Source organism: Dermacentor silvarum, chromosome 4, assembly GCF_013339745.2.
Source record: "Dermacentor silvarum isolate Dsil-2018 chromosome 4, BIME_Dsil_1.4, whole genome shotgun sequence".
In the NCBI taxonomy this organism is placed as follows: Eukaryota; Metazoa; Arthropoda; class Arachnida; order Ixodida; family Ixodidae; genus Dermacentor; species Dermacentor silvarum.
The window spans coordinates 138,103,548-138,125,230 of record NC_051157.2 but is presented as its reverse complement, the minus strand read 5'-3'; the positions used below and the strand labels follow the sequence as shown (position 1 = coordinate 138,125,230).

General features: G+C 45.9%; 1 protein-coding gene across 4 annotated transcripts in view; it reads left to right on the top strand.

Moving 5' to 3' along the window:
* LOC119450658 (uncharacterized) overlaps positions 1 to 21,683 on the top strand; it is a 67,395-nt gene that overhangs the window by 6,100 nt on the left and 39,612 nt on the right. For all 4 annotated transcript variants that reach the window (XR_007466502.1, XM_049666117.1, XM_049666120.1 and 1 more), the window contains exons 3-4: positions 5,406 to 5,480; positions 8,037 to 8,075. Coding sequence is in view for 3 of the 4 variants with exons in the window: in XM_049666117.1 (XP_049522074.1) it covers positions 5,406 to 5,480; positions 8,037 to 8,075 (114 nt within the window). In the remaining variant the exon portion in view is untranslated. The remainder of the gene's footprint in view (positions 1 to 5,405; positions 5,481 to 8,036; positions 8,076 to 21,683) is intronic.

Here is a 21,683-nt window from a genome sequence, read left to right as displayed (position 1 = left end):
ACTCCGGCCCGCGCACTCCGGACTCTCTTCTCCAGACACGGGTGGTGTCGCGCACAGCGATCTTCAGCTTGCGACGTCGACAGCGCGTCGGGCAAGACCAGACCAGCGCACGATCAAGCTGAATCCACCACAGCTCACGCTTGTGCGTGGGTAGGACCATCGAGCTTGTGGCTTGTCGTGTCCGCCACTGACCGGTCACCGTTCGTTTCACACGGCTTGCGTCAACTACTGCAGAGGCGTCTGCATTCACCCTCTCCTTGCCAGCGTGCTGTGTACCGCGCGTCCGCAGCGCCACTCGCAGCCTCGTCCACCGGAGGGATTTGTTAGTCTCCTTAGCCTCCAACGGACTCGCACTACTTGGACTGCCCACGGACCCTTCTTACACTTTGAAAACTTGTTTCATCGACGTTCCGTCTGGGCGGGGGGCCCTGTAGCGCCCGCCGACGCAACAACCCGGGGCGCTTTGGTCGGCACTCTCAGCCGGCGCCTTGGTGCTGGCTGTAAAGAAATAGAAAAATAAAGAAACGCAGCGCGGTTCTCGGGGCGCAAGTTCGGCACGCGCAGTGTGTCGTTCTAGAAGCCAGCCACGCTGGTCGTCGCAGCCGCCGCTCGGCTCGCCGCCTTCGCCTTCTGAGTAGGGACGACGGCACGGCTCGTCAGCCGCCGTCACGTCTTCCTACAATCACTTTTAAAGCACACCGATCACAGCATGCGGCTACACTCTAAGCGGCGTCACATTATACTGTGAATTGCAGAGCCCAACGCGACAAGAACAGGAAGCGACGAAGACAAGCGCTGTAATTATGCTTCCTGGCCTTGTCCCGGTGTGCGCTGTAATTCACAGTACAATGTGACGCCGCTTAGAGTGTAGGTGCACGCTGTGATCGGTGTGCTTTAAAAGTGATAATGAAGGAAAAGCATGGCAGCCAGTCGAAAATGACATTCCCAGTAACATAGAAAACCAACCATGCAGCCTGGTCTCAAACCTTGTCGCATTGCATCCTCCTTAGCAGCTGCTATATTTGTCAATGTAAATTATGCACAATCCTACTTTTGTGTGCTATAATAAGGGACGGGTGTCTCACGTGTTTCGATGATGAAGCTTTAAGTCGCCAGTTATTGCTGCGTCCCTCGCGTAATCGGAAGCTGCCGTGTACACCTGTAAAATTAAGCCAAGCTTTTCTCTCAAAGTTTTTGATCAATAAGTCTCAGTGCACCTTTTTAAGGCGTAATTATCCTTCGCTTTCTCAGGCCTAATTTGAGAAAGAAATCAGCGATCCAGCGAGACCCCTTGGCAACTAACAAAAGTTAATTTAAATGCATGTCATGGTGTTCTAGTTATGTCAAAAAAAAACATACCGCCAGTTGGGGCTAGCATGCAGTGGGGCTTGCTAACCGCTGAACCACTAACCAGTTATATTTTTATTTATGTATTGCTTGGAAATACTGCCGCCAACATAAGGTTAACGTTCCTCACATAATATTTGCAAACAGATAAAATATACCACTATGCAAAAGAGTAAAACAAAACAAAAAAAACACGCAGGCATGTACAAGCGTCCAGAAGTGGAAGTGGCTTGGGAACGGCACCAATGAAAATATGGGAAACAGAAAACCGAGGACGATATAGCACAGGGAAAATGCGCACAATTTACTAAACCTCGTTAAAATTATAGCATGCGATCCACAAATGAATTCTGTACGCTGAATGCACGCACACTGTAGCGTTTCCAGACGCGATTGTGTGCAGCTTGTTAAGGTTGGAGGAAGCAGAAATATTGCAAATATTGCATGGTGTCTCCTAGCTCGCCGCGTGCCACCGCATGCGTAACTGCTAAGGCTCCATTCCGTGCATGGTCCCCGGCTCATTCCTGTGTAACTGTAATTTTCCACAAACACGGTAGACCTCACAGCAGTGGGAGTCATCACCTAATTGGTGATGTCTCCTAATGTTGCGTGGAAGGCGTACGTATCTTGGCAATGTAAAAGTAATGGAGCTTTCCGCGGCGCTCATTTCCATTCATATGCGGAACAGACCTGCACTATTTGTTACTATTTCTGCGCCAAATATGTTTATTGCGATAGCAATTATATGGACACTCGAATCCCATTTCTGCCGTTGGCATCGCCGTCGGCATGATGTTCCGTATAAAGTCCAAACACGATAACATAGTCGCCGCGCGCCGTACGCTGTGATGTGTGAGTGAAAGCTTGCGAGGGTCAGCGGACGAATCGCGGCCAAATCTTGCGCTCGCGAGGGAGGAAGGCGGGGCGGAAGCGTGCCTTCTCGCGCACGAGGCACTGGGTGGAAGCGAGGGGGGGAGTTCTATGCGGCGGCTGCTGCTGCTTACGGCCGCAAGGCGAACGCGATCTGCGATGACAAAGTGCGCGCCCACGCGGGCCTTACCTTCAAAGCGATCTGCGATGTGAACGAAGTGCATGCGCCCAGTGCCGATGGCTTCCTATGCGGTGTGCTTTCGACGCTTAGTTCGCGTTAAAGCGAGAGACGGCACGAAGGTCAATTCGCTCGCTGCTGCTGCCGCCGCGCTGCTCACTCCAGCGTTTTGGCAGCGAGTGTCCGCGGCCATCGAGCAAGGTGTGTTCATGTTTACCTTTGCGCGCATGACACCGTGCTCGTTAATTTAGTTAGTAAGCGAATGTTTACAACTTTGTACGACCGATAAAACTACTATACTTACTTCGCATTGTTGTATACTAATTTGCTATCGCAATCGATGCTTTCGCCTTTCGGGCGATACTGCGATGTTTTTCATTGTATTTAGCCAGTTTTCCTTTTAAAAAATGATATTGCTGCATAGACTTGTACAGCCTGCGATACAGCACTGTTAACTACAAACCTGGGATCACGTACGGAAAGGGCTACGACTGGACACAGCTAATCTTGGTTTGTCGCTTTCTTCGCGTACACACTTTTTTAACCTGCTAAATCTAGAAAAACGCCGTAAGGCAGTAAAAGAAATTGCTAGCCACAAGAGTCATTCAGCTCGACCATGGCGGTCAATGACGCAAACGTGTTCACATTGTCACGCGATCCCGCTGTCTGACAAAGTGCGCTAATCTGTCGCCATCATTCCAGATAGCAACAATCCTAAATCACTTTGCTTATCTTGGCATAAATGTCGAAACTGCGTCCATATTTTTTCACACATTTTTTATGCAATTGTGATTAGTCGTAGTGCTATCATTTAGCGTATCTTTCTTGTGATCTTGTTGCGTGCTTTTCCTATTCACTGTTGATTTGCTTTGGCCCTTATCTATTGCATTTTCTTCGAGCGCGTTCCGTTTGAGTGCTGTGTAAGTGACCAGTGTATTTCTGGTACCACGCATTGATGAGTTTGAATGGTCATCTTGTTGTGACTTGTTTTCTTTAACTTGTTCTGTTATTGCACTTCTATGTCGTATTCGCAATATATATGTTGTATTTCCCAGAGTGAACATTTTGTTATGTGCTTGCTCTGCATGTCTTTCTTTCCAATCACATGTTATGCCTGTGGGTTCACGCTTCTCCGCATGCACTCGCCACCGAACTGTATGAGGCCTGGCGCTCTGTCATATTGCAACGGGCAACTTTTTTCTCCGAAAGCCCCTCTTTCTCTATTTGAAAAATAAAAGCGTTTATTTATTCTCCAAAAGAAATATCGGCTCTACTCGTCATTTTGAGTATACTTCTGCAATAAAACCTTGCAAATCATGGGCGATTACTTGACGCAGTGATATCCCGTCGAAAAAAAGCAAACACACATTTCAAGAATGGCCCCGATAAGCTAGCTGCAAGCACCTTAGGGAAAATAAGCACTAACAAAGTTTCCAAATTTCTTAACTTCGCCGCTTCCGCCTCGGCTGCGGGAGGTTGTGGGTTTGATTCCCACAGCCACTGGGTACCCTCTGGTTCAAATGGGCACAAGTGTACCCCGGCCTGGCGTTCCGCTTTCTTCAGAGGGGATACGCTTCGGGAAAGGCTCCTGAGCCCTAAATTCCTGTCGAAACCCTCGTGAGCACATTTGCTTCAGCGTTTAATTATGAAAGAACGACCACCGCGCATTTTGCATGGTTTGTTTCTTCAAGTCCAGTACAGCCAGCTCTCTTGCTAACTTCCATCGTTGATTATTTCTGCTCGTTACTTAGAACATGGTAGCATATTTCTCAAAGGCGATCTAATGTGGCGATAGAACGGGTTAGGTTAAAGCTGCCATCAAACGAAATTTATGAAGCCAAACTGCAATTTCGATAGGACATGACAGAGCCGTCGTGTTCGGGGTTGCCCTAACTCAACGCTCTTTCACTTCAGGTCGTGTGAAGGATTACGCCGCCGCTCAAAAGAACTAGTCACTCCGCTTCAGTAAGGCTCTTTATGATTCTCGCAATGTGGACTTACTTACAAAGCACATCTTCACTCGGGCAGGTTCTAGCAGGCGCACATCATAACGAAACTATATAGCTTGAGGAGGGCTAGTGAAGCGCTGTAACTATTTCAATTCGGGAGCAACCTTGCCCATCGCTTCCACAAGCTTAGCTGCGGGTCATGAAGCGAAAACACTTTAACAACACGAGCGATTTTGGCATACCAGTGAAATCGTGAGATATGAATAATTTTGATTGCGTGCGTGCGTGTCTGTAACTCGGCAACGAGATCAATTCCCGCTCTGCGGCTTTGTATGATATCTGAAGTTTTAACAGAAATGTACTCTTGGCCAGGATCGGTTGAGAAACCCTTGAAAAGGCGTTGCAATGCATGTCTTTTCGAGAACAAGAATTCGTGATTGGCAGTCAGCCTCTACATTAGAAGAAAATTTACCGAAAAATAAAAAGGGGTTGGAGCGCGTACGGCAGGCATTAGGAAGTCATGAACTGGAGTTTACCGCAACTATACAAAAAAGTAAAAGTGTGCAAACATTCAATTCTGCCGGTAATAACAAAGTAACAAAGAAGTTAAGGGCTGCGCAACGACCAATGAAACGGTAAATGCCAGGCCAAACTCTAAGAGAGATGGACAGTGGTGTGGACTAGAGAGCAAAAGGGAGTAGCCGACATTCCGGTTGACATTATGAGAAAAAAATGAGGCTTTCCAGTAGCGTAATGCGTAGGGTCGATAAGCGGTGGTCTGCTAGTTACAGAATGGGTGCCTAGAGAAAAGAAGTGCAGTCGAGGACATCAGAAAGTTGGGTGGTGTGATTAAATTAGAAAAATCGCAAGCGTAGGCATAATTCGTAGGCATAAATATGCCATGCTGATGATGATGATTACATTTGTCATTCCACTAGAATAGCCTACGTGAAGCCTCTAGACACTTGTGGTTTGACCAAGCAAGTCGTGCACTGCGCAATTTCAAGCACGCCTTTTTTTTTTTGCAACACTGACCCTTCTCGTGATATCTTTTGCTTCAGTTGGACATTATCTTCGGAGTCCTCGCCCTGGCTGAAGTCGGAGTTGCTTTGGCAAGCTTTTTGCTCAGGACATGGGTACGTCAAGAATATACCGTACTTCAGATGCATTCACCGCGATATCTATCAATTCGCCACGTTACTGTCTCTCCACGTAGTAGGTGGTGCGAGTCGGCGGTTAGCACAAGCGCCTGCACAGCGAATGTTAGTTCCATGACAACGCGAAGTGTTTTACTACAGCGAAGCTCGTATTGCGACCAGATGTGATGCAGATTGTCCCCTCTAACTGGCAAAGAAAATTCACTTAAAGGACCGCTGTAGCTGGCGCACTAAAAGTTCATAGGGATATTTGGCATGACCAAATGTCATGTTTGGGCAGAATTATGAAAGTACGGTGGATTCAGGCGCTTTACAGGAGATTAAGGAGTTCGTCTAAAGTGAGCTTTTGACTTAAATGATATATCCAAAAAAATAGTTTCGTTGAGGAACTACCACAAATATCAAGATATCAATTGAAAAAAAAAATTCAGCGAATTGCTGTACGAAAATGTAAGAGTTGTGTTAATTGGTAAATTTTTTATTTGCTTGCGCTTGCCGAGGGACGTCCACCTTTTGCAAAATACTGAACGATACGTAGTACATATAAAGTGCGCTTCGGGACAGAAATATGTGCAGATTTAGAGTTTACGTGTTTTATAGACGGTCGCGAGAAATGAACTATCGTCGGGGCAGATTTTAAAAGTTTTTCGATCAGTACAATACATTTTTTTTTCATTGTTATAAGCAAACAGCTTAACGTTCCTGCTTCAAAACCTTTCTCATATGTACGGAGGATAATCTACACTTAGAATTAATTGTTGAAAGTGTTCGTCTGATTTTTTTTAATATTCATTTCGGAGCGTTAATCTCCCGTGATAACGTGTACTGTGCTCAAAAAGCTTTGCCGGGAAACACAGAAATGCCCATGTATTTCGTCTATGTGCATCTTGATTAAACCACGGTGGTCAGCATTCTGTTTGTGCTTAGTCAGTATTTGTGCTTAGTCAAGTCATGGTCTTTTTTAAAAATTTTGAAAACTGCACAATTTCGCTCAATTTCAGGAATAAAATGTTACTAAACCTAGATAAAATGATTGTTCGTAATAAAACTTAAATGCACCTTTTTATGTAACCGATCTCATTCCGATTTCATACAGCGTTTCCCTAAAAAACAATACTTTTCTCCGCTACCTATATACTTGAGCCGGGGGAATCTGAGCGACAGCTTCTTCGGAAGGCTTTCTATGCAGCTTCAGAATTCAGTCCTATAAATTCGCATGTATCTGTGATCATCACCAGAAAAATATTCACGATTATACTTAATGGCTATCGATTCAGTGAAATACGAGGGCCGAGTAAAATTTTTTTTACTGCGCTCGAAACCGTTTCAATAGAGATTGCCGCCATTTCTAAGCGCCTGGTAGACAGCACAACTACCACCATCTTCTCCCTCGTATGTTACGCTTACTCGGGCTTCTTTTAGAAGATCTTTTCACCAGAAAATCTAGAATCTTATTACATAAATATACTTGTAAAGGACTAATTTTGAAATCTTGCTGCAACCCACCGTGGTGGCGTAGTGGCTTTGGTGTTGCGCTACTAAGTCCAAGGTTTCGGGATCGGATACCGGCCGCGGCGAACGCATTTCGATGGGGGTGAAATGCACAAACATCCGTACATGTGAATTGGGTGCACGAACAACCCCACGTGGTCAAAATTAACCCTGAGTCCCCCACTACGGCGCGCCTCAGTCATATCGTGGTTTTGGCACGTAAAACCCCAAAATTTCATTAATTGAATTTAATTATTCTTCCATCATTCTCTTTAGTGTCACTTTCTCACACACTCTGAGAAAAGTCCGAGCTGAAACCTTGACGTGAGCTCTACACATACTCTTTCCTTTCTGCGTTGATTGTAAAGTAGCGTGAAAAAATGCCGCGTGAAGTAGTTCTAGTCATAATTTGCTCTTGAACTCCTCATTCTATAATTTTGCCCCTACGTGAGCATAGCAGCATTTTATAGGCACTTCTCATCGCCAACAGTTTCCTTATCAACCTGCAGAACCTACTGTTTGATCGAGTGGCACGAGCAGATATATGTAGTAACATCAACATGTAAGCGGACAAAATCACTTTCATTCAGCATGTGCAATTCAGAGCCTCCTCTGTACACCTAAAAATTATTTACCTAGAAATAAAGTAAAACGAAAGATGAAAGTTTAGGATTGTCTAGTGGCCGGATGTGTTAAATTTCAGCGTTATCTCGTTGAATTTGCATTGTACTTCACGTGCGTTCTTCGTCGACGATGATGGCACAACAGTGTTGCACAAAGTAGCGTCAATTTGCTCGAAGACCAATGGCAACAAAGCAAATAAACCACTGTTTTGCATCGCCACGTGCGTCTTGCATTACGTTAGAACCAAAGGTTTTAGAACATCGCTTCTGGTTTAATTTTGTACAAGATAAATGCCCGAGACCCACGGTTACATGGGCCTGAGGAAAATAACCTTTTTTTTTTCCCTCCCTGAATGAAAACTTCACCCTCAAGCATGCAGTCACATGTTCCTCGGCATGTTTTTTCTGTCTCACTTTTCAGGTTAACTCCGACATTGCGCCCGAAAGAGCCGACTGCGAGGTAAGCAGCGTAGCATGCTTTCACCACAATTCGAGGTACTTCCCTTTAACAGCGAAACTGTTTAAGCCAGCCGTAAAACGTGCGCGTTTCACGAAAAGCCAGCCGCGCCGTAGCCATGGCAACCAGCGACGCCGCAGCTGCCTGCCGCTGCGTTGCCTAGCAACCACGTCGCGAAGCGTCGCGTGCTATGCTCGCGAGAGAGAAAGAGAAAATGAGAGTGAGAGAAAGAGAGAGAAACAAATTGTAGCAGCACCAGTACAGTGCCTAGAATATAAGTATATATTCTACGCACTGTAGTACCAGCGAGGCAACGCGCAGAGGTGCTGCCGACGCCAACCGCGCTTCTCCGTTTCCCCGCGTTAGCGCCGAATGCTCGCGGTGTCCGTGACTGCACCAGACGCCTCTGGCCGCGGCATGGCCGAGCTGCCACCAGCTGCGCGCTACTGCGCATGCGCCGTGACGTCATCCCGGCGTTTCGTCTGCTGCGGGCCGCCCGTACACTGTGCATAGCTTTCGCCCCATTTACCCTACGTGTGCCCGGACTGCAAGGGCTTCGCGAGGCGTTCCCCAATGCCAGGGACCACGTGGAAATGATTATACACTTCGTATAGCCATGACCAGCTAGGAACCGATCAACTGCGCTGTGTCTTTATCCTTGCGCCACTAGTGCAAGCTACCCCGATTTTTTTATCGTTTCTGAGGGATACGTCCGGTACGCGCGAAGTGATCATGAGATACATTTCATTTGGAAGTTTAATGCACTAGTTGAGATAACACGGTGCGCATCTCGTCTCTATTTTTTGTCTCAAGTTACGCTGTCCAATTCTTAAAGTTCTGTAATTACAATCCCAGATATCAATACCAGGAATTAGGGACATTTCGTACAGTTTCTTTTTTTCGCCACCACGTGGCGTATCGACCTTAAAGAATTCGAAATTCCCGCTATGACGTATCTATGACGCACAACTAAAGAAAGCGCAATAAAAAGAAACACACCCTGAAGCTGTCGCTTCACCTCGGTGCTTGGAAACGAGCGCGCTTGTGTATCAGCGTTATCTCGAAGACGGCCAGCTACTTGCTCTACTGACAATGAATCGACGGTTTTGCTAGACACCTGGCTAGAAAGCTCGTGCGCATTCTGGAGAGATGTCTGGCCGAGATAAAGGCTCCCGCGAAGCTTCCGTTGAATATATTTTTTTTTCCTTGAGCAGACTCCTTATTTGTGCTCCACTGTGGCCACGGCCTTGCATATACGTCACGGTTCTGTTTCATGGGTTTCCTATAGAACTCGCGTGATCCATTGTTTAAGAGGAAGCTTTAGCTCGGGCCTATCTTCGATGCCGGATTCTCAAATAGACGTAAAATGCAGGAATGATTTTATGAGAAAATCGCTGAAACGATTTGAATGAAATGTGTTGCATTAAGAGGGAAAATTAAATTGCAGAGACTGCAGCAAATAGAATTTTTGTTTATAAATGTCGTGTAATGTTTTCAAAGAATCGCAGGATGTTCGTAAATTTGAAAAAAAAATAGAAGCATGGAGTTTCCAAATCCGCAAGTCAGCCATTAAAAACAAATATGGCATTTCTATAAACTGCACCCGTTCGAGCATCAAAAGCGAACAATTTTTTTGCTATACCTTAAAACTTACGTGAATTTGTTATAATGTTTGGAAGGGTTTTGCAAATGCAACATTCACAACATAGTGGTATATTTCAGGATGGTGTATGATATATGATTGCTATCCGCTTTGGATGTATTATTAGGTGCAGTTTACAGAATTCCGATATCATTTTTAGCTGCTGAGGTACATAGCTCTATAAGTTTTCTTTTTCGAAATTTGGCATTTGTTTAAAATTTGACGTAAGAAAAGTAGACAGCCTATAATAAAATATCCCTTTCTGCAATCACTACACCTTAACTTTTTTTTCTAAATTCAACATAACTCACAAGATTTGGTGCATTGGTTGCTTTGAGAAACAATTGCCGTCTTCCCATGTATTTCGATAGTAGCCCCAAAGCTCAATGTTCCCCCTAAGTTCGAGCTTGAATAATATACTTGTTGGCAAGATACGTTTGTAAAGTGTGATCGTGGCCTCATGGGCTACAGCACCGGCGTACTGAGCTCAACGGCCGAGGATATGTTTGTAAAGCGTCTTGGGAAGGAATAGGAGAAAAGAAAGGGAGAAGGCTGGTATGTTATGCAGAAGCGTGTATGGTTGGCTAAAAATTTCAGTCCGCTAGTATTGTGCAATTATTGTCAATCAATCGAGATTACAACACCGGCGTCATGGCATTGTATTCCGTCACAACTATTTATCGCCATCACTTCAGAATCATCTCACTGTCGTCATGCCGTCCTCCTTATATGCCTTCGTCCTTCTATCGACATCATTCCTACCTCGTAATTCCATCGTCGTCACTGCATGCACCGTCGGCCTGCGGTCCTTGTTCTACCATCGTGAGGTAACATTGGCGAGCGATGGTCATAACAAAGTGGGTCAATCAGGGAGACAGTGCATGGCCGCATATAGCCGAATCACTTGAACCATCAGGTGAAACACTACGGATTCTAAATAAAGGTGCCTTAGCTAACACGGTGTGTCGCTTCTTGCTCGCTAGATTGTGTGAATGTTAACCGCATCAACTTCGATACTCATCTTAACATGGGTTCTGCAGGAATACTTTCGTCTTCGCGACACTAACGAACTCTTGTCTACATTGTTCCCAGCCTATTAACACCTCGAATTCCTAGAGGTGATCGTGCTCAGGCATGTGATGGACGACCCGAAGTTTGATGGAGGTAGCGGTATGATTTCGACAGCGGCGCCGCCTACCGACAAAGGGAAACACATTTGGATGGGTGGGAATAGCGGCCAAAGGCACACTTCAAGAGTTGCTAGGCATCACAGATTCGAATCAACCTGACAAAGAGTTAGAAATATATATGCATTGCAGTCGCGCTAAAGAAATGGAAAACTATTGGATTGGTGTGAGACTCGCTGCAAAAACATTCATTAGACTGTTTCAGGTATCCGAGCTATCCTTAACGGGAATCAATGAGATGAGTTTCGATAGAGTTCGTTACATTTTTCAAGAGCGGAAAACGTGCCTAGAGGCAGACTCGGCTGCAATATTTTGTTGCTGCACAAAAATATCTAGATTTTCGGCGCGATCATTTTAAAGGAAAAACAAAAATTAAATAAGTTTTCAAGAATTACTTAGAGTACCTCGATAAAGTTGTAGCAAATAAATTCTGAAACGTTAATTTGCAACTTTTTTGTATCTTAAGGCACAGGGCAACTTACTACTGGTTTCCATTAATTTTCTTTGTTATATTTTCAAGCGAGTTGAATATTCTGCCGTAGGTTAATTCACAATTAGTCCAACTAATTAAACTGAGACTTTCAAGTGTATATTGTTCTTAGACAAATGCTTTAAGTCTACGCGGATGCTGCAAAATTTCTCAACATTGGGGAGGGGAATATGAAAAACAAAATAGAAATGCAGAGCATTATATTGCCTTAGTAAATTTTTATTTTGAATGCTATTTCCACTCGTTAAGTGGCTCGACCCTCGTGTTCGCAGCCTTGTATATGTTTTTGTAGTGCTAGGTGCGTTGTCTGCGAATTTACGTGAATAAGCAAGCAGATCATACTTTAATCTGGTGGAGAAAAAAAAACAAGGAAAGCCTACGTTGTAGATGCATTGTACTAAAACACAATTAGACAGAGTCTAAATTTGCATATATTTCTAAACAGGAATGCCTAAATTGTCGATTAAAAAATTGGCATAATCATAATAAAGCCGAACAAAGCAATAAAAAATGGCATGTTCCGTGTGAAAATATGATGAGCGTTAGCCTTGTCGGTCAACAATTTCTGTTTAATGAAAAAAAAGCTTCTAGTGGCCGTGTATTATCGCATTCCTGAAAGCCAGTAACCAGCGTATCTAAATTTACATTGGCGCCAAAATTATTGGCTCGAGTTCCATCACTGTATCCGAATGACTATATCAGATTCAAAAGTGAGATTAAATGGCGAGCCGTGGCGTGTGCGGTAGTGTTCACCTATGCCTTTGCTATAGTATGTTGCCGCACTCTTTAAAGCATGAGCATGGTGATCAGCCGATGTGCTTTTCTACAACTTCATCCCTAAATGTAAGCCGGGCTTCTGCCACTCCCGGTGGTTGTTAGCCTGATCCCTCCCTATTTTCTTAACTGTCGATTGTGTGGTTTGTTTTCATACCAAATATTCACATAATAATCTGTGCGTGTTCGGCTAGTTTTCAAATGTTTATTTCTCTCACAGTTAAATTATCAAGTAACCAGCAAGAAGGGATGCAGGACAAAAACCTGCTTTGATGCAGCTTGAAGACCACCCGGCAGCCGTTGGTCACATGACAGTATCTTCACAATAATCGAGAACTCGAGCTAGCTTCGTATAGGCAAAAAGGCTAATGGGTCGAACAGAACCGGGCCGGCTAAAGTATGGTACTTTCGGGCTCGGGTCAGGCCCGGACTTGAAAAACCGGCCCGTGCATTCTCTACTTCAGATAGTCTGATCAGCAGATTCCCATACCGTTACGTAGTAGTGACGTTGAAGTAAACAGTCGTAAAACTGTGTATGGCGAAACTGATTCTTTATGGGGCGAACATGTACCCACAAAAGCAAGCTACACTTGAAGCACAACGAAAGCGGCGAATATTGTCGGCGATCGTCGAAATCTGATCAGCGGTGATCAGCTTTTATACATGAGTCATTGAAGGCCCCAGAATAATCACTGGTACGCACATGTCTTCCCAAAAGTTCTAGATACTTCGCGTCGCTCATACAATCGATTACATGAGCGTCGGTGACAAGCGACAACGGATAGAAGCATCGATAACGTTCGAGAAACTTCAGATACATGCAGGCGCGTCCTGTGCCTAGCGATAACGTTTAACATTTGTTAGCTGGTGAAAAGCGTTCGCCGGTGAACGATAAACATGTATACGTGTCAATACCCTTCCCTTAAAAAGCATCGTCCCGGTGCTATAAAAAGAAAGCGAAAACAAAACCACGCGTACAGAGAGAGAGAGACAGAGAGAGAGAGAAAAAACAACCACAAACAATAACAAAGTAACAAAGTACGGAAGTTCTTTAGCGGGCGTAGAAAGGCTTAAGACGCACCACGTAGATTACTTCAGGTCGAGCCCGGCGCGCTGTGCGAAATGCCGTCTGGCACGACCTCATAGTCCAGTGCGCCAATACGTCGGATTATCTTATATGGTCCGAAATAGTGACGCAACGGTTTCTCGCTAAGTCCTCGTCGGCGTATCGGAGTCCAGACCCAAACACGGTCGCCGGGCTGGTACGCCACGTAGCGTCGTCGAAGATTGTAGTGTCGGCTGTCGGTCCTCTGCTGGTTCTTGATGCAGAGGCGGGCGAGCTGTCGACCTTCTTCGGTATGCTGCAAATAGGTGGCAACGTCGAGATTTTCTGCGTCGGTGACGTCCGGTAGCATAGCATCAAGCGTCGTTGCCGGGTTCCTTCCGTAGACCATGTTGAACGGCGCCACGTGCGTCGTTTCTTACACGGTCGTGTTGTATGCGAAGTTCACGTGCGGAAGGATGGCATCCCACGTCTTGTGTTCGACGTCGACGCACATTGCCAGCATGTCGGCGATGGTCTTATTTAGGCGCTCGGTGAGGCCATTCATCTACGGGTGGTGGGCGATGGTCCGGCGATGATTTGTGTAGCTGTATCGCAGGATGGCTTGAGTTAGTTTTGCCGTAAAGGCTGTACCTCTGTCGGTGATGAGGACTTCTGCGGCACCGTGACGCAAGAGGGTGTTCTCAACGAAGAATCGGGCTACCTCGGCGGCGCTGCCTTTGGGCAAGGCTTTTGTTTTGGCGTAGCGGGTGACGTAGTCCGTAGCTACGACGATCCATTTATTTCCGGACGTCGACGTCGGAAAAGGCCCAAGTAAGTCCATCCCGATCAGCTGGAACGGTCGGCGAGGTGGCTCGATCGGCTGTAGAAGTCCGGCTGGCCTTGACGGCGGTGTTTTGCGTCGCTGACAGTCTCGGCTTGTCCTTACGTAATGGGCGACTTCGGCAGAGAGGCGAGGACAGTAGCATTTTTCTTGTAGCCTCGCGAGCGTGCGGGAAAACCCGAGGTGTCCAGCCGTTGGGTCGTCATAGAGAGCTTGCAGAACCTCTGGACACAATGCTGAGGGTACCACGAGGAGGTAGTTGGCTCGGAGAGGCGAGAAGTTTGTTTTTAAGAGAATGTCGCTTTGCAGGAAAAACGACGCCAATCCTCGCCTGATCCCCTTGGGCACAATGACGGTCTTGCCTTCCAGGTAGTCTACAAGGCTCCTTAGTTCCGGGTCAGCTCACTGTTGTTGGGTCCCAAGAAAGTGTCGTCATCCTGGTCGTCCTGTGGCGGCGGTTCGACGGGGGCGCGAGACAAGTAGACAAGGACTGATGGGTCCCGACAAAGTGTCGTCATACTGGTCGTCCTGTGGCGGCGGTTCGACGGGGGCACGAGACAAGCAGTCGGCGTCAGAGTGCTTTCGCCCTGACTTGTAAACGACGGTGATGTCGAATGCTTGAAGTCTCAGACTCCATCGTGCGAGGCGACCTGAAGGATCCTTCAAGTTAGCTAGCCAACATAAGGCGTGGTGGTCGCTCACAACTTTGAAGGGCCTGCCATAGAGGTAGGGGTGAAACTTTGATGTAGCCCAGATGATGGCGAGGCACTCTTTTCGGGTGTGGAATAATTTGTTTCCGGTTTCGACAGCGACCAGCTAGCGTAACTTACAACCCTTTCTAGCCCGTCAGTCCTCTCCACAAGCACGGCGCTGAGTCCTACGCTGGTTGCATCGGTGTGCACTTCGGTATCGGCGTTTTCGTCGAAATGTGCAAGTAGTGGCGGCGATTGCAGGCGTCGCTTCAGTTCTTCAAATGCTTAGACTTGCGGCGTCTCCCACTTGAACTCGACGTCGGCCTTCGTGAGGTTCGTCAGTGGCTCAGCGATCCATGAAAAATCCTTGACGACTCGCCTGTAATAGGCGCGCAGTCCAAGGAATCTACGGACTGCCTTCGTGTCGGTGGGCGGAGGAAAGTCAGTGATGGCCGCAGTTTTCTGTGGGTCAGGGCACACTCCAGACTTGTTGATGACGTGGCCCAAAAACAAGAGCTCCTCGTATGCAAAGCGGTACTTTTCTGGCTTTAACGTGAGTCCGGAGGTCTTGATTACTTGAAGAACTGTTTGAAGGCGCCGGAGGTGTTCCTCGAAGCTTGAGGCAAACACATGTAACGACGTCGTCCAAATAGACAAGGCAAGTCTGCCACTTCAAGCCTGCCAGTACATTATCCATGACGCGTTGGAAAGTCGCTGGTGCCGAGCAAAGACCAAACGGCATGACCTTGAACTCGAACAGTCCGTCTGGTGTTATAAATGCAGTCTTCTCGCAGTCCCTCTCGTCGACTTCGACTTGCCAGTAGCCGGTTTGGAGGTCCATTGGCGAAAATGTTTGCGTTGTAGATTCGATCCAAGGCGTCGTCAATACGTGGGAGAGGGTATACGTCTGTCTTTTGTGATTTTATTGAGGTGACGATAATCGACGCAGAAACTTAGCGTTAAATCCTTATTCTTTACAAACACCATGGGGGACGCCCATGGACTCTTGGACGGCTGGATGATGTCGTCCCGTAGCATTTCGTCAACTTGTTGCCTTATGGCCTCGCGTTCGAGCGCCGAAACTCGGTACGGGCTCTGACGGAGTGGGGGGACATTTTCGTCGGTTATGATGCGGTGTTTGGCGACAGGGGTTTGTCGAACTTTTGACGACGACGAGAAGCAATCCTTGTATTGCAGGAGTAGAGCTTTTAGTTGTTCTTTCTTTTGCCTGGGAAGGTTCTGATTGACGTCGAAAGTTGGTTCAGATACTACAGTCGTCGTTGCAGGTGTACTAGAGTCAGTGAAGGCGAAAGCACTGCTGGCTTGTACTATTTTGTCGATGTAGGCGACGTTATGGTGCTTGTATTCGTGGCTGAAGTTCGTGAGCATCACTCTTGCTTTCCCTGCACGTAGCTCAGCTATGCCTCTAGCAAATTTCACGGTCGTGCAGTAAGTGATGATCGTCCTTGATGACGCCCTCCATGTCTGCAGGCACTTCGGTACCGACGGAAATCCTTATGCTGGAGCGAGGCGGAACGGTGATTTGTTCTTCTAGCACATTCAAGGCATGGTAACTGATGTTTGTATCCGGTGGTATCGCATTGTGCGTTGAAAGCGTTATCGACTTGGACTTAAGTCAATGACTGCACCGTGTTGGTTTAGAAAGTCCATGCCTAGGATAAAATCCCTGGAACAATTCTGCAGGATTACGAAACTCGCCGGGTAAGTGCGGTTGTTTACCGTGACTTGCGCTTTGCAGATTCCAGCCGGCGTTATTAGGTGTCCTCTCGCTGTCCGGATATCTGGTCCTTGACAGGGCGTTTTCACCTTCTTCAACTTGGCGGCGAACTCGCCACTGCAGACAGAATAGTCGGCTCCAGTGTCGACGAGAGCGGTGACATTATGACCATCGAATCGCACGTCTAGATTGGTAGACCGTCGTCTGGCGTTACGGTTAAGTCGTGGCGTCGGATCACGGCTACGTCGGCTTGCTCCGCTGCTGCTACGTCGCGTTGGTAGGTCTACTTTCGGCGGCGAAGTGTTGTCGTCAAGGCTCTTGCCAGGCGCTATGCTGATACCTCGTCATGATGATACGCGAATCTAGTTCGTCGGCGGCGGAGTATCTTCAGCATTGCGTCGTACAGCCGGTCCAACCCGGGGCCGATCTCCCATAGTTTCCCGGGTAAGGACTGGGAGATCGGCCCCGGGTTGGACCGGCATACAGCCGGCGATGCGGCGAGATGTAGCGGCCTGGTGACGGCGAGCGTGAGGGTCGTCGTGGTTGCCACTGGGCTCTGGCGAGGTAGTCAGCGATGTCACGTGGCCACTCGCCAAGCTGTGGACGTGGCGCGTTGACGGCGGACCCTTGCAGGCCCACAAAACAAGCTACAATCGAAGCACAACGAATGCGGCGAACACAGACGGCGAGCGTCGAAATCTGATCAGCGACGAAACGCGTCGGGTTTTATACATGAGTCATCGAAGGTCCCAGAATAATCTTTCGTAGCCGTGTGTCTTCCAAAAAGTTCTAGATAATTCCCGCGCTCATACAATCAGATTACACGAGCGCTGGTGACAAGAGACAATAGATAGAAGCATCGATAACGTTCGAGAGACTTCCGATACATGCAGGCGCATCCTGTGCCTAGCGATTACGTTGAACGTTTGTTAGCCGGTGAAAGATAAACATGTATACATGTCAATATGATTATGAAAGATTGAGTAAAGCAGTTTAAGACGTAACCTGCTTCCCTGTTCAAGCAAAAGGATCCAGTCACGTTATTTTTTCCTCTTGCACTTAGAAAGCGGTTGTATATCCCCAGGTCGAACAGTGTCGCGACGGATTGGACTTTTTCGAAAGCATTATTATGCAAAAAAATTAATTGTTGGGCTTTACGTGCCAAAATAACGATCTGATTATGAGGCACGCCGGGGTGGGGAACTCCGGATTAATTTAGTCCACCAGGGGTTCTTTAACGCTCACCCAATGGAGCATGGATATGCACATCAGAAACCACATTCAACACAGAGCATGCCTACACCAACATTGGTAAAACTTGTTTTTTACGCTGCTCTTTTACGTTAATACTTCTGTGTTTTAAACTTTGTTGCAAGAAGTGAAGGGCATGCCATGCATTTCTAACTACGGTATTAACATGTTATGACCATGAGCCATCCTCTGACAGCATAAGACCTAAATATTTCTGTGCATTATGCACAGAAAATTTCTGTGTATAATGCACAAAATATGTGCATTATTTAAAGCTACATAGTTTAACACTACATAGCTAAACTCAGTTTATCTTCTGGAATGACTAGTCAGCTGTTCCTCTTAGCCGCTTATTGTGTCTGTGCATGAAAGTGTCTCGTCTTATTTGCTCAAATGACAACCTAATAACGAGCTCTTGAAACTCATATCGCTTTGGTAATAAGTTGCTATGTGTTTTTGAACTCTCGCTAAAATAAAAAACGTACATTACTTTATAAATGCAGTGGAAGAAATTGCCGCGAAAAGACAAAGCCGTGTAATACATTTGAACTTTTCATTACATGCCTATAGCCAGGAAGATTATGTAACCAAATGATTGTGTATGATTACATTCTCAAATTTCTACGGCATTTCCCCTATGTGGAGAAGCCAGTTTAACTTTTAAATGATTCACAATTCGACTTTGTGATGTTTCGACCATATATTCGATAGAGAGAAATGCGCATGACCAATAGGAACATATGTTCGAGGCAAAAATTCTTATCAAATTTTGCAAAATAATCTGTGTTTACCAACTGAACAGCACTATTTCTACCCTGGAACAGAGAGGAAATTGAAATGAATCACATGCATCAAAGTTTGCAGTGCGAGTATTATGAAGTACAGTTTCAGTTTTATTTCTTTCAATTTATGATATATGATAGTTGATGTGATGACTTCAATTTCCTGCTTTATGTTTAGGCTACACTAACACTGCACAAACTATATTTTTTGGCATAATACGGAATACAGGCCGCAGAGTGCGCCTCATAAACACATCGGGATAATGAGGTGTAATTTCTGGATACATTTCTCGCTATGGGTAATATAGGAGCCCCTTTCTCACAATTATGTCTTGTTTGAGAGCGCGTTTGCTGAAAGTGGACTGATTGTCCGCGCTTTCCGTATAGCTACCGAAGTTACTGTGACAGCCTTTCGCTGTTTAAAGCTTAAAGACTTTCGATGCCAAGCGCAACTGAAATATACACAAACAATGCGCTTGCCCGGAACCAGAAAGGTCGCAAGCATCATGCGAAGGGAGGGATTACCCTTCTACGGTTTAGTTGCGTCCTTGAGCAAAAAAGAAAAACCGGGGAGTGACAAGTCATTTTTAACAACGGGCTGTCGCTCTTATCGTTATCACAAATGACGACTTACGCCAACGTACTGCGCTTTGTCGGGAAGCTATTATGGTTCATTCTTTAGAAAGGGTATTTATTTTTTGCCGCAACGTAACTGACGTCATCGGGGAAGATTTTAAAATATAAAGGTCATGTGTCAGGCGGTGGTACCTGTACAAGTCCATCTTTCTCGGGCGTTCATGTCACCTATAGGTGACATGAACGCCCGAGAAAGATGGACTTGTACAGTCACTTTCCTTTGGAAGCGCTGATAACGTTGCAATTTAAATCAAAATAGAACTTCGTATATGGTATTTTTCCTAACATTTTAACAGAAGGCTAATCAGTCCTGATATTATTGAACTTATTACGTTTTAGCAAAGACACTCTCCGATGGCTTCAATATATATACAATAAAGGGCTCTGTAATTTTCACCGTGACGTTACGTAGGTACGTTGGCGCACTTCATGTAAGAATGCCAGTCAGCCTACGCACATATACCGCATTACTAATCACATCTACCATGGCCTCGGCTTCATCCCAAGAAGCAATTGCCTACCTATTTTGATTACTTGCAACTCGGTAGGCTTAAGACAAGCCAAAATTCGAATAGCAATGCGTAGTATAGAATTAGTATGGAACCTACCGTGATATAGAACGTATGCGTTACACTCGAGTCTGTCCAGAATTAGACAGTAACATTCATTTACTCTGACTATTCATCTATGATCAGTGTTAATAAACTAAACGCATGCTGTGCCGATCTTTTCCCCCACCTCACCCCAAATTCAGCTGGGCGCAGGCTACCACCCTGCGTCTGCTACAAACAAATACGTACCCTTCACTCGCCCGCCTCCACCTTATATTCCCTGAAATCTACAGTACACCCAACTGCCGGTGCTGTGGCACTCAACCGGCTACGCTTCCACGTGTGCTGTGGGAGTGCCTAGCACTGTACACATACATTAACACCACGACCCCCTCGTCGAGGTTGCGTGAGGCTCTGCGGAGCTCCGCCCTCGACGACCAAACCTGGGCGACCCAGCACGCCCGTGAGGCGGCGGCGAGGCAAGCCCTCGACGTCCCCTCATGGGTGGCTTAGGCCCGGCCATCATAAAGTGCTGGCTCTACAATAAATGTTTATTCCTCCTGCTGAGCTTCTATCGCTAGGTTTGCGTCGTGAAGTCGCCTGAGTTTGCACAAGTTCTACAATTCTACGCTCCAATATCCCATCACCAAGAGCTCGGCGCTTGTCATCACGAATAAGCTAAAAAGCAACCTCGCCTTCAGAACGTATAGTCAGCGTCACAAGCTTTCGTACCCCGGAAGGTGAAAAAATATTTATATTTCTACGCCTTAGTCACGCATCGTAGCATTCGTATTTACAGCGTATACTGGTCTAGAGAAAACAAAACAAAAGTTTTGCATAGTTTTACTGGCTGCGGGGTAGCTGCGTTGAAAATGAACTTATTCGCAGAACCTCGGCCGCGTAAACTTTTGGCGGCGACTGTGCGATTGAACACCTGCATTTTCTTTATTCTGCACACATTTTTTTTAATGAATGGCCTTCCAGCCAACGTCATGCAGTGCTTACACCTGGTTAATTTTCAGGACAGCAGACTCAGACATCACTTATTAAGTAGAACTGAACTATTATGTAGCACGTCATTATTACCACCAATCAGGTGTAATAAATATGTAAACAAATAAAGGATAATAACATTGCCTATGAAGTTTTACTAAAATCTCAGGACTACTTCAAAACTTCGCCTGTTCGTCTTGTGTACGTCCCTATACTTTCTAGAAACTGAAAGGGAAAAATTCAAGGGTGAAATTGTCATCTCTTGTGGCACCATGGCAGAAAAGGGAAGGTGTAGCTTAGTGGGCCCATATGAAAGGATCAGCTGCGATTGTGCTACTCACGCACAAGGAACGACACTTTTGTATATTTTTTACAGGCAGTAGAGTGATAAATGGTGTCCGTGGACGCTGAAGTGATCATGACAATACCACCGTACCGATACGGGTGATAAACAATTCTAATAAGGGAACATTTCTGCAAGCCTCACGGTCCTTTCTCATGTTTCTTCAATTGTCCAAACACGTTAAATTTAGCGTAGTAGAAAATTCTTACAGAATTACTGAAGAATTGTACCAGTAATTATATCATGGTGCTGCGATCTGATTCTGCAATAGAGTTAGTTAAGAACAGAACAGCAGAATGCCATAGCAACTTTGGTGATTCTAGCCGAAAAAAATGTCTTCTTGCAACGCTTTGTGGGCATAACTCAAAAAAGGTGTGGTCTGTGATTGGAATAGTTCTCTATTTTTACACGACAAACTACATTAACACGCCCCGGTGTCTTTTCGCAGTATTTCCAATACTCTTCTGCGTACGTTGTGGTAAAAGGATATGAAGACCTTTAGTATTTCGGGAATTTCGTGAAGGTATATGGGAATGGTTCAAATGATAAGACACGTGCGCGGCATATTGAGGATAGAATGTTTATGTTTCGAGGTATTGGTTTGTACTAAGCAAAAAAGCTTGATAAATAATTCGGACAGCCTTCA